Genomic DNA, 14,252 nt, shown 5'->3' with positions numbered 1-14,252 from the left:
CTAACTGGAATAAAAGGAACTACAGTAGCTATTAATATATATATATATATGAGTATACACACACGTACACACAGAAGAATTAAAAACAGGTTTCAAACAAAAGTTGTACACAAATATTCATAGCAGCATCATTTACAACTGCCAAAAAGTAGAAACAACCCAAATGCCCATCAACTGATGAACAGATAAATAAAATGTGGCATATCCATGTAATACAAAGGATTATTATTTGGCTATAAAAAGGAATGAAGTACTGACACTTGCTACAACATGAACATGAATGAACCTTGAAAATATCCTGCCAAGTGAAAGAAGCCAATCACAAAAGGCCACGTATTGTCCGATTCCATTTAAATGAAATATAAAGAAAAGGAAGATAAATAGAGACGGCAGATTATTGTCTACTAGGGGCTGGGAGAAATTGGAAATGGGGAGTAACTGTTCAATGGGCTTAAGGTTTCCTTTAGGGTGGTAAAAACACTCTGGAAATACTGGTGATGGCAGCACACACTGTGAATATACTAAACGTCACTGAATACTTTCAAATGGTTAAAATGATAAACTCTATGTTATATATATTTTATCACAATAAAGAGAAAAGCATAAGAAGCACAGAAAGGGATGGAGCTGCCCTTACAGAGAAAAGTAGAAACCACAGAGAAATTGATACCATGCAGCCCCTGAAAGAGAGAGAGAAATAAAGTCTTGGCGCCTGATACCTTTGTGCTCCTAGTACTCCCAAGAACTGGGAATAAAGTTTCTGCCTTTGGATTTCTGGAAAAATCTAGGAATCTTTGCAGTAAATATCCTTGAGTCAGTTGAAGTAAGCCATTGCTTTCTGCAATGAAAAGTATCCTAAGACAATCATTATCCAGCTATTGGTCCCACCACCCCACTGAAACCACCCTTGCTAAGATTTCTAATGGCCATCTAAGTGCCAAATTCAAGGGTATTTGTTTCAATCTTTCTTTCCACACTTTTTCATCTAAAAGTGTTATCATGCAATTCTTGAAAAAATTGCTTCCCTAAGCTTCTGTGTTCTTCCTCTGCTGAGTCTCACTGCCTGAGCTCATCTACTCTGAGTTTCAAATACGACTTATATGTTGATGACTATAAATGTATATTTCTAATCTACGCCTTTCTCCCATGTTTTAGACTCTTATTTCCAACCAGAGCCATCTCAAAAATCACCATGTTTCCTTAGGCTAGCTACTCACTAACCTACTTCCTTACCTTTGGCCTCTCACTCTTGCCAATTTAGGAAGGTAAAACTAGTAGCATGCAAAATCCTTTTTTATGGCTGGGTAGTACTCCACGATATACATACCACATTTTATTAGTCTACTCATGAATTAATGGGCACTTGGGCTGATTCCCTGTCTTTGCTTTTGTGAACTGTGCTGCAATAAACATTTGAGTACAGATGTCTTTTTGATATAAAGACTTCTTTTCCTTTGGGTAAATACCCCGTAGCAGGATTACTGGATTGAATGGTAGGTCTACTTTTAGTTCTCTTCCAATGATGTTTCTCTCCCCTCTAAAAAACACTCTTTTGCTTTTCAAAAATGCTAATGCTCAACACACCTGCCACTCTTCTATGCTGTACCACCAGCAACCAATGCTTTATTTCTGTTCCATCTCGAAATGTAATACTGGGAGTTCGTGAAATATTATCAGGAAGTTAAACCATTGCTATTCTAAGGAAAAGAATTTCTGATAACAAAAGGAAATACATTTATAAATATATTTATTCATTCAACTATTTATTGAGTATCTATTAGGTATCAAGTACCGTTCCCAACAGTGGACGCAGTGTTGAACACGACAGAAGCGGTCCCCGTGCTCACAGAGCTTATACTCTAATGAGAGGACAAACAAACAAACAAAAACCAGGGTAAAATCAGATGTGATAACTTCCGTGATAATAAAGAAAATGCTACAATAGAGATAACTGGTTGACTATTCACATAGCTCTATGCTGATCACACATATGTGGCAAGTATCTCCGTACAGTGTTGGCTGCAAATTGGAGTCTTCATCCTTTTGGCACAGGATTCATAGAAACGGCCCTAGGAACTGGCAGACTTTATAGTAAATATCTGTGCACAGAATTACGTTTCTGTCCTATCGGGGACATGTATCCAATTCTGTAATTCATAAACAGGTTCCTACTTAAAAAACGTTCCTAGATCAAATGCTTTCAAAATTATATAAAATTTTATTCCAAGTACTTTGAATAGAATTCACTACAAAAATTTTGCTGTTTCCAGAGGATTTAGGGAACCAGGAAAGGCATTCAACCTCTCCTTTAATATCAGGGCCCTGTATGAAATATGACCGTTTTCTAGATGTTTTATTCTTAAAACAACAAGCTCTCCTTTACAAGAGCAACAGAACTTTCGCCATTACTGGACTTTACTATACACTTTACATGTTGCTTCTATTGTCACGAGAATTGAGCTGATATAAAAATGAGTGACAGAAACATGGAAAACTTGTAAAATGGAGAATGGGGTTGAAAATCTTATCAGTGCTATTATGCAATAAATCTTCCACTTAAAAAGGCAGGGACTCAGTACTGAGTAGCATAATTAAAATCACACAAAATTTTCTACTGTATTTGTAGGGAACTAATTCTGACACTAACTGGAATAAAAGGAACTACAGTAGCTATTAGAAACGGAGAAAACACTTGGTAGTTCTATGCATTTTGGGGGAGATATGGAAAGAGAGAGAGGGGGTCCCAAAGCTCAGAGAGAACAGAGTCACTGGTTCCTTCCTCAGATATCTTTAGCATTGGACAAAATAATTCAAATCTAAATAACAGGAATGATTAGTTCCTTTATTACAGTGCTCTGTCTTTCAAACAAGTGTGTTAGATAAGAAGAATGCTTACAATGGTGTGCTTTATGGACAATGGATTTGGAACTGAGAAGGCCTAATAGTACTTTTTAAAAAGATCCAGATGTTTTAAGATCTGGAAACAAAGTTGCTCTAAATCTCTCTTCTAGTTGACAGCCTCAAAGAACCTTGATATAAATGGCATATCCAAACATAATGCTTTACAACTAGACCCATTATCACACATACTTTGGCTACACAGAGGATCAGATCTCAATGCCACAATGCACATGTGTAAACTCTACAGTAAAAGTCTGGCAACAAGTAGGCTAACAGCTGGAGTGTGTATATTCTCCGTCACCAGCACGCTGCTTGTGTGGTATGAACATGCCTTTACTTTCTCCATCTTCAGTGTTGCTTAAAGGCAACTTAGCTTAGAATTATTCAGCATATATATGTATGTGTATATACATACACACACACATATGCACACACACAATATACATATGTATGTGTGCATGTTTAAAGGTATAGATCAACAAATATTTGAAAACTGTTACATGCCAGTTTGTTCTAAGCGTTCAGGATAAAACACAGATGTTCTTCCTGCCCCCATTGTGGAAATTACAGTCTAATGGGAAAGACAGACTTTAAACAAAGAACTACAAATAATTATAAAGAACTATAAATAATTACACATTTATTAAGTACCTTAAAAATATATCGGAAAGTATCACATAAGAAAGCTAACCTAATTGGGGAATATCAGGGAAGCCCCTGTATTCCCCCACTAAGGAAAGGATGTTTAAATCAAAACGGAAAGGATGGGTAGGATTTTTCCAGACAAAGTCCACAGAAAACACAAGCAGAGATAATTACTGCCTGGCCTATTTGTGGGAACTAAGACATGCTTAGCCCCCTGCCAGGAACTACAATCATGACAGTTCTTGAAAACGATGGAGCATTCTGATACATCAGTCAGATACTATAAGTTGGCAGGGTGTTCTATCTTAAGACCAAATACTTCACCAATACTCAGAGTCATTAAAAACAAAAATATAGGAGGGCCCCTTAGCACCAGGAAGGCCACCAAGCAGTGTGGCAGCTAGTGGACAAGACTGAATGAGGAAGGCAGCTTAACAGGGGTGTGGTCCCATGGGGACAGGAGATTGGTTACATACAGGAGGACTGAACAAATGAGAAAACACATTGAAGATAATGGGGGCCAGGTTTCTTACTGTTAGAGAAGGGAGTTACAAATATGAAAAGAGAGAAAGTATTAATAGAATAAAACCTGTGGTGTAAATTGGAATTTAAATTGGAGATATCGGTGTTAACTCATGGTTTTCATTACATATAAAGCTACATACAGAAATAAACATATACATTAAAGTGAGCAGGGGTTGGGGGAAGGAAGGGAGGGAGAGAAAGAGTGTGTGTGTGTGTGTGCGTGCGTGTGTGTGTGTGTGTATGTGTATTTATTTCCTAGCTCTGTCCACTGAAAGGGCTTGGGAGCAATGATTACACTAGCAGCAGCAAGACATTTTGTTACCCAGATCTTAACTTCTAAACACCATTGTCCACCAAAAGAAACTTGTGGTACCTGGCTATTAAAGAGCTGAGAATAGTGCAAGATAAGCCCAGAACATCATCTTCTGCCACAAAATAAGGAAATACTCAAAGGATGATGGGGTCATGTCAAAAGGACACAAGAGCCAACTTGAAGAGGCTCTTATTGGTCAAATCTAGGATAATTTGATGATCAAAATAATGAATAATTGAATAATAATTAAATAAAATATGAATTTAGGAGTCCACATTAATATAAGGAAAGAAATGAGGAGGTGGAGAAAGTTCTTCCTGACAGCAGAATGCCTACTAAAAAACGTAGATCCAATCATGGATTTTTAAAAATCACCTTTTGGCACCCATAAGAGTAATAATTAATTCAGGCCAGAAACATTAATGGATGCTAAACCTAATGGATGAAAATAGGATATTCATAACGTCTCAAAATATCTCCACACAAAATATTTACTGATGATAAACTTCACGGTGGAAAACACTATATTACCTTATCCAAGTGATCAAAGTTAACCTGACCAGTGGAGGGAAACAGACATCATGTACCACCTGATGGGATGCAGTGAGAAGAACACAGCTCTACTTTGATATTCCTGCCCAAAATGATTGACTTGCCTTTAATATGAGAAACATTAGGCAAACCCAAGTTGAAGAAAGTTCTATAAAATAACTGACTTATAATTGTTTGGGTTTTTCTGTTTTGTTTTTTAAGTTTTTTTTTTTTGAGACAGAGTCTTGCTCTGTTGCCTGGACTAGAGTACAGTTGTATCATCATAGCTCACTGCAACCTCACACTCATGGGCTCACGTGATTCTCCTGCCTCAGCCTCCTAAGTAGCTGAGACTATAGACGCACCACCATGCCACACTAATTTTTCTATTTCTTGTAGAGATGGGATCTTGTTCTTTCTCAGGCTGGTCTCAAACTCCTGACCTCAAGAGGTCTTCCTGCTTCAGTCTCCCAGAGTGCTAGGATTACAGGTGTGAGCCACTGCATCCAACCTGGTTTCTAATCTTAAAAGTTGTTAAAGTCATGAAAATCACAGAAGGACTGAGGACTATTCCACATTAAAGGAAACTAAAAAGACATAACAAATAACTGCAGAACAACATTCTGGATTACATTCTTTTTCTATTAAAGACATCATTGGGAGTGTTAGTGAAACATGAACAGGGCCCATAGAAATAGATAATGATGATTACAAAAGATTAAAGAATAATATGTCTCTGACAGAAAAATTCCAAGGCTATCAGGGAAGAAAGGAAAATGCCACATGGTATAGCAAAAAAACCCACAAAAAACAACAAAAACAAAAAGTTATATTCAAAACCATGAACCGAATTCTTTAAAAATTGAAAGAATTTCACCTACGTGGTATGGTTTTAAAATGTAGGCATGTTTGAAGGAATGGATGCTATGAACATCTTATCTGTTCTATGACATGAGTATTAAAGCACATATCCAAAGTGAGAAAGCCCTAAACCTCAGAAAACAGATTAATATATTCACTATCTCAAATGTGATTGGCTAAAATCGGGAACACAAGGCCCAATCTTGTCCTGGCGTAAGTGTGGATCATGGATAACTCATCGCATTTTTTCCCTCTTGTGAGTTATTAAAGTTGAAAATAGTACACGGAGGCAATGAAACCATGTCATCCCTAAAGTCTTCTGTCTTCTGCCTATGCCAAGCATGATTTTTATTCTCTAAAACCGTTTCTTCCTCAAAAGACTTCACCAAAGTTGTCATCCTTCCTATCCACTGGGCTCTGGTGAGTGACATCCAGACATTTAAACTCAAAAGCTGCTTCAGAAGGGAGTTATTAAAATTCAAATGAGCTGGGCATATTGAAGAAGAAAACACTAGTTTGCATGCACACCTCCGCATTTGGCCATCCCATTTAGCCCCATAGAGCAGGGTCTGGTTTTGTTTTTGTAAATGGGCTTCGGAGGCGGAGGTCAGCCTCCCATGGCCCACACTCCTCTGGGGTCATCATTTGTAATGTGTGAGGCTGAATAGATTTTCCTCTGAATCTAGTCAGCAAACCTAACAAGAAGACAGCCCTCTCCCACAACCTGAAAATGCCAAAAAACTGATTAGTAACATGGCATTTTTTAATACTTCATTTATTTGTTTTAAAACAGCTTTCAGCAAGACTGCACATAACAACACTGATCCCAGTTCCACCTGATTTTTCAGTCTTAGAGCAGAACACTTCCTGCTGTGCCATAACTGCATAATCATAAAAATGTTACATTTAACCAAAAATTTCCCATAAGATTCAGAGAAAAATTCATTTCTGCCAAGAAATATGGATCTGGTGAGCTAAAATGACATTTTATTCACCAGAAAAGACAAAGGGTCTATCTTTCATTTGACCTTAAGAGTTTTTACTTTCTCTCTCATAGATACATCTCATGTTATCATTTTAAAATTTTATAAGATATCAATAAGCAACCTAATAAAAATATAGCAAAAATATATAGATATATACATATTTTCCTGGAGATATTTTCGCCACGGAAATTTTAGATGCTCCTTAAGAATTCAATTTCTTACCAATGAAGACATCTCTATTATGATATTTATTTTAAATACTTAATTTATGACAGTATAAACAAATGTGCATTATATGTAATATGTATGTTTTATATAAATATATCACATACAACAATGACAAAACTATATGTCAGTTTTTACTGAGGATAAGTGAAAACAAATAACAGTGACTCAGGGCCCAAGGATAATAGCACAAATGCTAGAACTCCAGAAATTAAAGGAATTTGTCTCCAGGCTGTGAAAATAGTTCATAATCCTGGAAGCTCCAGGGAATACTGTGCCCAGTGGAAAATCGACAACATGAACTTTAACTTCACTTCCAAAGATAAGATTTTATTTTTCCATGACCCTCTTTAATCAAATGGCTTCCTCCAGATTCCTTCTGGTTGTTTAATTTCTTAAAAAACTTTTTTTTTTCTTTCTAAAATTGGGATGGTCTTGCTGTAATACAGGCACTGGTTTAGCCCAGACTGATCTAACCAGCCAAGAAAGAATAAAATTAGCAAACATCAGTGAAAGAATATCACATTAATGAAACTCGTTCCTAAACCATGACATGTTCGGTTCTAATCCATTTTTCCTCACAGCTCTGAAAAGTATATGTGTGTCATTAAAGAGTATTTATTCAATAACTTACATGGCATTGTTCTGGCTCCTGTTAAAAAGAAAGTGCACTTAATCTCCGTCTTCAAATTGCTTAAGCTCTAAGATGGGTGGCAGCAACACAGAATCACAATGGGACAAATGTGTGTGGAGAAAAAGAACACAAACTAAAAATAGCAACTAGAGCCAATGATTTCAACAACACAGAGAAGACCCAATTTCCAAGACAGGTCCTGAGATATGAACTGTACCCCGATGTGTTTTCTCTTTTCAGATCGTTCTCATTTTAAATTGACAGGAAAAGTAATGTGCACTTATATTTTAAAAATGGCCAAATGGAAGATTAAGATTTTCACGGAGCCACCCAAAGTCAGAGGCAGCAATTCCAAGAAACTACACAATGTGTATGTTTATGTACCAATTATTCTAGTTAGCCTCCTGGTCATCTCTACTGCGAAGGTGGTTTAGCAGAAGAAAACATTCACCCCTTCTGATTCGGATTGTTTGATTCTACAGAGGCATGCTTAGGGCACACACATTTACTTGACATGTAGAAAGAATGATAAAATTCAAGAAATGTGCTCACTTGCCTTTTTTTCCTCCTGTAATGAAGAAGCCAATGGCTGCTCCAATGAAACTGCTTTCAGGCAAATAGCTATAGTCAGTAGGAACTGTGGAGACAGAAAATGATCAAATTAACTGGTGAACTTGGCAGGACTAATGAAGGAAAGATAATGATCTCATGCTGCCGTATCAACCTTGAGACAAAGCGGAGATGTTTATGCCATTAATCTCAGCACAATACTCTGTGGCTGCAGCTAATTCTATTAGATTAAGTGACTGGCCTTGAAGTAATCACTTAAGCTATGCGAGCAAATCTAAAACAGTAGCAAACTTAGTTGAGACTGGAAAAAATCGCAGAGGATGAACACTTGACTGGAGTGGTTAAAAATCCTTTCCACGTTGTCACATCAATGAGCCCCAACCTAGTGACCTCCTCAGGGTCAGAGGGAGTCTGCCGGGCTTCTAAGCTAAGACCATTGTTGTAGGTGCCACTTCGGGACATACTGAAGCAGATATATGAACCATGGAAATTCAACAACCAGTATTAATAGCACTAGTCTCTTACCTAAGGCAGAGACCTCTAAGTGACCAATATGTGCAAATAACCAGACGTGGTTGCTGACCTGGAACAGTGAAACGGTTACATTTATGCTAGCTGAGTTTTAAGAGTCTCCTAAATCCTTTCGTCCTAGTCTTCCATGATTGTTTCAGGAGATGGTTTTTACTGCAATAAACGGCTCAATTGGAAAATTCCATTAGGAACAAGTAGCTGTACTTTTCCAGACATACAATCATTTTGCTCAGAAGAACCTGGATGTAAGATGATTCAATACTACCTGATTTGAATATATGTGGGCCAGACCAAGTATTCCATAATATGGAAATTAAAACCTGACATAAAAAAGTAAAATCCTGACACAGATATGCTATTTTACCAGGACACTGTGAGAACCCTGCCCTTCAAAACTAGCAGTACCAAGGGTTTCCAATATGACTAAGTTTTTTTTCTTTTTCCTATTTTAATATGACAACTTCCAGCTGTCTAAAGTTCATTATGTTGGGAAGGCTGTGGACCAATGTTCTATTTCCATAGTACAGGGTGACTGAAAGCAAGGGAAACAGTAATTACAGTGGCCCACGTCCATGGCCCACATCTATGGTAATGCTGGCAGTAGACTATCTGTCAGTGGGTAAGTGAAAGTAGGTTTTAGTGAGGAATCATTGGTACCTAAACTTCTCTGGCCTGGGCCCAAGATAGCCAGTGGGTCAAAATTATATAAAGAGCAAGGAGCAGATATATTAACAGTGATGACTTCACCAGAAAATCTTCAAGTACAAATATAAATTAAGCATGCAGGGATTACAAATATTTTTTATCAAAAAACTAGAAATAGAAAAAGCCTTGTTATATTAAGATCTAGGGTTTCAATCCCAAGGCTGAGAAGGTACACATCTTTAAATATATTTACCCCATTACTTTTTCAAAATCAGGGACCAGAAAAACTCCAGCCATACATGAAGAGATTTTTCATGAAACATGAATACTATACAATTATATCTAATAAAATAAGAAGCTTCAAGGACCTAGTTCCTAGATTTGTTACTAAACTAACTCTTTATATAAGTCATGTAATCTTTCTGAGCCTTGGGTTCTTCATTTGTAAAATATGAGGGTTAGACTGAATGTCTAAACTATTCTCTAAGGGAGGCAGCAAGGAAGAGTACAAACAGCATGAGCTTTGGAGATCCGAACCCAACAGATCTGAGTTCAAACCACATGTCCACCACTTACTGCCACGTGACCCTGGGTAAGTCAGGAAGCCTCTCCACACCCCAACTCCCTTTGATATACAATAGAGATGGTAATACCCACCACTTAGGGTTGCTGTGAAGATTAATATTCTTAACAAACTACAGAGTTCTGGGTCAGCAATCCTTCCTTCCAGTTCCAGTATTTTAGGACTTCAATCTTACCAGAGGTTCTACTTTGACTTGAGGACAGAGTAGACAGATGAAGGTGTCCAAGAAGCCAGATTGCGTTTGACTGAAGACCAATCACCCCAGAGACACTGATGACCTATAGATGAAAAGGTTACAGTTTAATGATAGGGTAAGATCCAAGTTCTATTCAATAAAAAGGCCACTTACAGAAATTCACTAATCTTTTATGACGTGGTGGCTTGGCTGATAATGAGAAGGTCTATAACAAGATATAGTATCATGTGTCTATTACACTATACCTGGGTCATATAGGTACTCAACAAGTTTTTGCTGAATGAATGAATGAATGAGTCAATCATGGCAGAAAGTACTAGTGGTTTCCTCAGGTTTCATGGAGTAAGACTGGTCTCAAAGAAATTTTCAAAAAATGGTTAAAAAAAAAATCCAAAAAGTAGAAAAGAGGTTTTACTTAAGACACAATACCTCTAAGAATGGAAGGAGACATTTTGTTTTTTTCTGTAAATAATGCTCTATTACTGCTTTAGCATTGATAATAAGCATTTTTCTAAATAATAGTTTTCATTTGTAGATTTTTCTCCCAAGTTATGGCAAGTTTCAGAATTCCTTTTTTGTGCATATTCATATTCATACATGCAAAAGAGAGTTTCTTCTGTTCAGAGATTTATGTTTGCTTTTAAAAGCCCGAATTACTAAAACTCCTTTCAGTGGTAGGTATTATAATCAGCTGCATTTTACAAGAATGAAAACAAGTATGCTAAGTGAAAAGAATAAGATATAAAGTTCTATATACAGTAAGAATACCAACTGTGCAAACAAAATAAAAATGCTTGAAAAGAAGTACAACCAAATATTTGAGCAGTTGCTTCAGTTTTGGAGGACATCAGTGATATTTTTTCAGCTTCTTTCTTTCTGTACTCTCAAATTTTATGCAGTGAACATAGCCATTTTTTAAAAATAAAACTCTTAAAAAAACATTTCTTAGCAGATGGATATGTTTATTCTTTAACCAAGAATAAGGACAACAATAATTTGCCCAAATATTTTTATTAGTGACATCTGAATCACTGCTTCTTGACCATCCTACCTAGGTATCTGCCCTGCCCTTTGGGCACCTTCCGTTTTTTCTTGTCCTGAGGGCCTGACATTCCTTGCAGGGTCAAGTTTTAATTTTTAAGCAAAACCAATGCCAACTGAAATTAACTTAAAAATGCCAGCCTTCTTTTTTGCCAAAAACAGTACATGTCTGTCAGTGAATACAGAACGTACATCACTCCCAAATGCTTCCTGAACTCAGCATGAATAACCAGAGACTTTCTCATTTTTCCAGGTAAAACATTTTATATTATGTAACAGAAAAAAAAAGATTAAAAAGGAAGAATATTTGTTTTCTCACCCGAGGATTTTAAATTCATCTTCTCACCTGGGTTAAGGTTCTAATGACTTCATTAAGTCTGCCCTGGAAATGAGAGGTCTGGATGGCTTCCGACTTTAGCTGAAAGAATAAGGAGAAATAACGCCCCCCCCCCAAAAAAAGGTAAATAATTGTTTCCAATGCATAAGCTATTATCTCCTAAGCTATGGAATATTTTATCATTGTGTCCTTATATTTCAAACATATAAGCTGTGAGTTTCTCAAGGACAGGGCCTGTGCTTTATGTATCATTGATTTCCTAGCACCTGTTCAGTGTGGCACGGAGCAGTCACTCAATAAACTTTTACTGTATAAACAAAGGAGCTCCTTTAGAATTACTTATAAACTTACACATATGTATATCCACTGTGAAAACATTTTGAAATGAAAGGTAAATAGATATAAACTTAAACATTACAGATGTAAAACACAGTTTCTTGTGAATGACTTTTGAAATTTCTTATCATTCCAGCACCTATTCTCTGGCATGGAAATTTGTGGAAAGTGCCTAAATTGACCGGATTTATTCCTTACAAACCAAATAAAACTAGGAACAAATCTCTATAGAATAAAGAATTCTTGGTCCAGAACAATTTTTCATCCAGCAAGGCACTGAAAAGCCCAGTATAACTATTACCATAAACAAGACATTGGGTGTTCTCCTCCTGCTATGGCCATGTACACATTCAGATTTCTTCCCCTAAACAGATAGTTCCCATCTTTACCTGCATTAGACCTGCTTCAGAGCCTACCAAGGCCACCAAGCCATGAAGAGCTGCCAAACAAATCATCGTGGGAGTGCCCTGAAAGCAAAGCATCAGAATACACGTCAAGAGGGAGCCAGTCGTTGGGACTGGATTCTATACAATTTCTTAGAGCATAGAGAAATAAATGGTCAAAATGGTACTAAATTTGTGGGGTCAATATAACTTGTATAATTCAACCAAAAATCACAGTAGACTAAAATAAACAGATTATGGTTGTTAGAACATGGGTGGCTTCTTGTTGTTTTTATGTTTCAAAAAACACAAGGTTATTTTAAAATTACAATACTGACAAAATAGCCAGTTTAAAAAAAAAACTATAATGGTTGACAGGATGTATTATTTATAAGGGATTAAAAGTGTATGTGTCTCTTTCATTTGAAATTGCCTGTTCTTTTACCATTAAGCTATATATCTTAGCAGCTCCTATAAATGGTCCAATAAAGCGGTTCCTTTTCCTTTATAAAAATATAAAACAGCAGGTAGGAGGTAACCCCTACCTCTGCCAGAACAGTTCTGATCCAGGCAGGGAGCAGTTTGCCGCCCAAGTCTTCAGCTTTCCCATGTCCACACACTGACAAACCATGAACTATGTTTCCTAATGCCAGGGCAAAACCTGAAGTCTGGTATAAATAAATAAAAACAGGGAGTGAGAAAAAGAAAAACAAAACCACAGATTAGGAATATTTATAAATAGCAACATAAGCACGACTAGAGCTACCTTTCCTACTGAAAAGTTCTATTTGTCATTTGAAAACCAGAGATTTATGGATTTTTTTTTTAATATAGACTTCGGTTTTCGACAGAAACTGCAGAGTCTAATAGCAAGGAATTCAGCTTCAGTGAGTAGTTTATTTTAGGAAAGTAATACAGCACTATTGAGCAACTTAGCTCCAGCAATACAAATTCTCAGAAGGGATTAGGGTGAAAATATCAATGTAGACCACACAAGGTCAATCAACTCCTAAACAAAGAAAAAGCATCCCACGATGAGCATAGCATAAGAAAACTTCTGCATTTTGATTTTGCAAAACTTATTCTGAATGTAAGAGAGCAGGCACATAATCATAAAACAGTAAAAACAATAAGCTTAAAACTAATGACTCCTGCGATTATCCATTATGGTCAATATTAAGACTTTGGAGAAACCTTTAAAAAATCCAAATTAGAAAATTCTATAACATGTGTAATCAGAGGGGATTTTAAGTTTTTTTTTATTGTGGCGAAAATACACATAAAATTTACAATCTTAACCATGAATACCAGTTCAGTGGCATTAAGTACATTCATATCGTTGTACAATCATCACCACCATCCATCTCTAGAATTTCTTTATCTTAAAAAACTGAAACTCCATACCCATTAAAGAATAACTCCCCACTCTTCCCCCCCACCAGCCCCTGGCAACCACCATTCTACTTTCTGTCTCTATGGTTTTGACGACTCTAAGTATCTCATCTAAGTGAATCATACAGTATTTGTCCTTTTGTGATTTGCTTATTTCACTTAGCGTAATGACTTCAAGTTTCCTTCATGTTGTAGCACATGTCAGAACTTCCTTTTTAAGGTTGAATAGTATTCCAGAGGGAACATTTTAAGAGTATTTAACTTTTAATTTACAGGTATTTATGTTTACCTACACAAATTCAGTCGTGAACAGAGATTTTTCTGCCTTGAACTTGAAGTTTGACTTTATCAGAGTCTTGTATGTATTCGTATCTTTACAAATTTTTGTCTCTAGCTTTACAGAACATAACTCATATTCCCTAGCCACATATTTTAAGATTTTTTATAAATATAAAGCAATAGTTGGAGAGAGAGAAAAGCCTGTTAATACTTTCTCAAAAAAAATGTCTACAGAATGAAATAGGTGATGAGGACAGAAAAAGACATCTGTGACTGGGAGATAAGAGAATAGTTAGAAGTTTCTCTGTTCTAGATATGAAAAATATCACAGAATAGTC

The 14,252-nt window shown here is 36.5% G+C and overlaps 1 protein-coding gene across 1 annotated transcript in view; it reads right to left on the bottom strand.

Moving 5' to 3' along the window:
• FOCAD (focadhesin) overlaps positions 1-14,252 on the bottom strand; it is a 255,124-nt gene that overhangs the window by 26,180 nt on the left and 214,692 nt on the right. Inside the window, exons 30-34 of the mRNA XM_012665049.1 lie at positions 12,789-12,911; positions 12,250-12,327; positions 11,534-11,605; positions 10,126-10,228; positions 8,178-8,258 (exon numbers count right to left, since the gene is read on the bottom strand). Of these exons, the coding sequence (XP_012520503.1) occupies positions 8,178-8,258; positions 10,126-10,228; positions 11,534-11,605; positions 12,250-12,327; positions 12,789-12,911 (457 nt within the window). The remainder of the gene's footprint in view (positions 1-8,177; positions 8,259-10,125; positions 10,229-11,533; positions 11,606-12,249; positions 12,328-12,788; positions 12,912-14,252) is intronic.

This window comes from Propithecus coquereli, unplaced genomic scaffold (assembly GCF_000956105.1).
Source record: "Propithecus coquereli isolate 6110/MARCELLA unplaced genomic scaffold, Pcoq_1.0 Scaffold95, whole genome shotgun sequence".
In the NCBI taxonomy this organism is placed as follows: domain Eukaryota; kingdom Metazoa; phylum Chordata; class Mammalia; order Primates; family Indriidae; genus Propithecus; species Propithecus coquereli.
The sequence above is the reverse complement of the archived record's forward strand: the minus strand, read 5'-3'. Positions and strand labels throughout refer to the sequence as shown.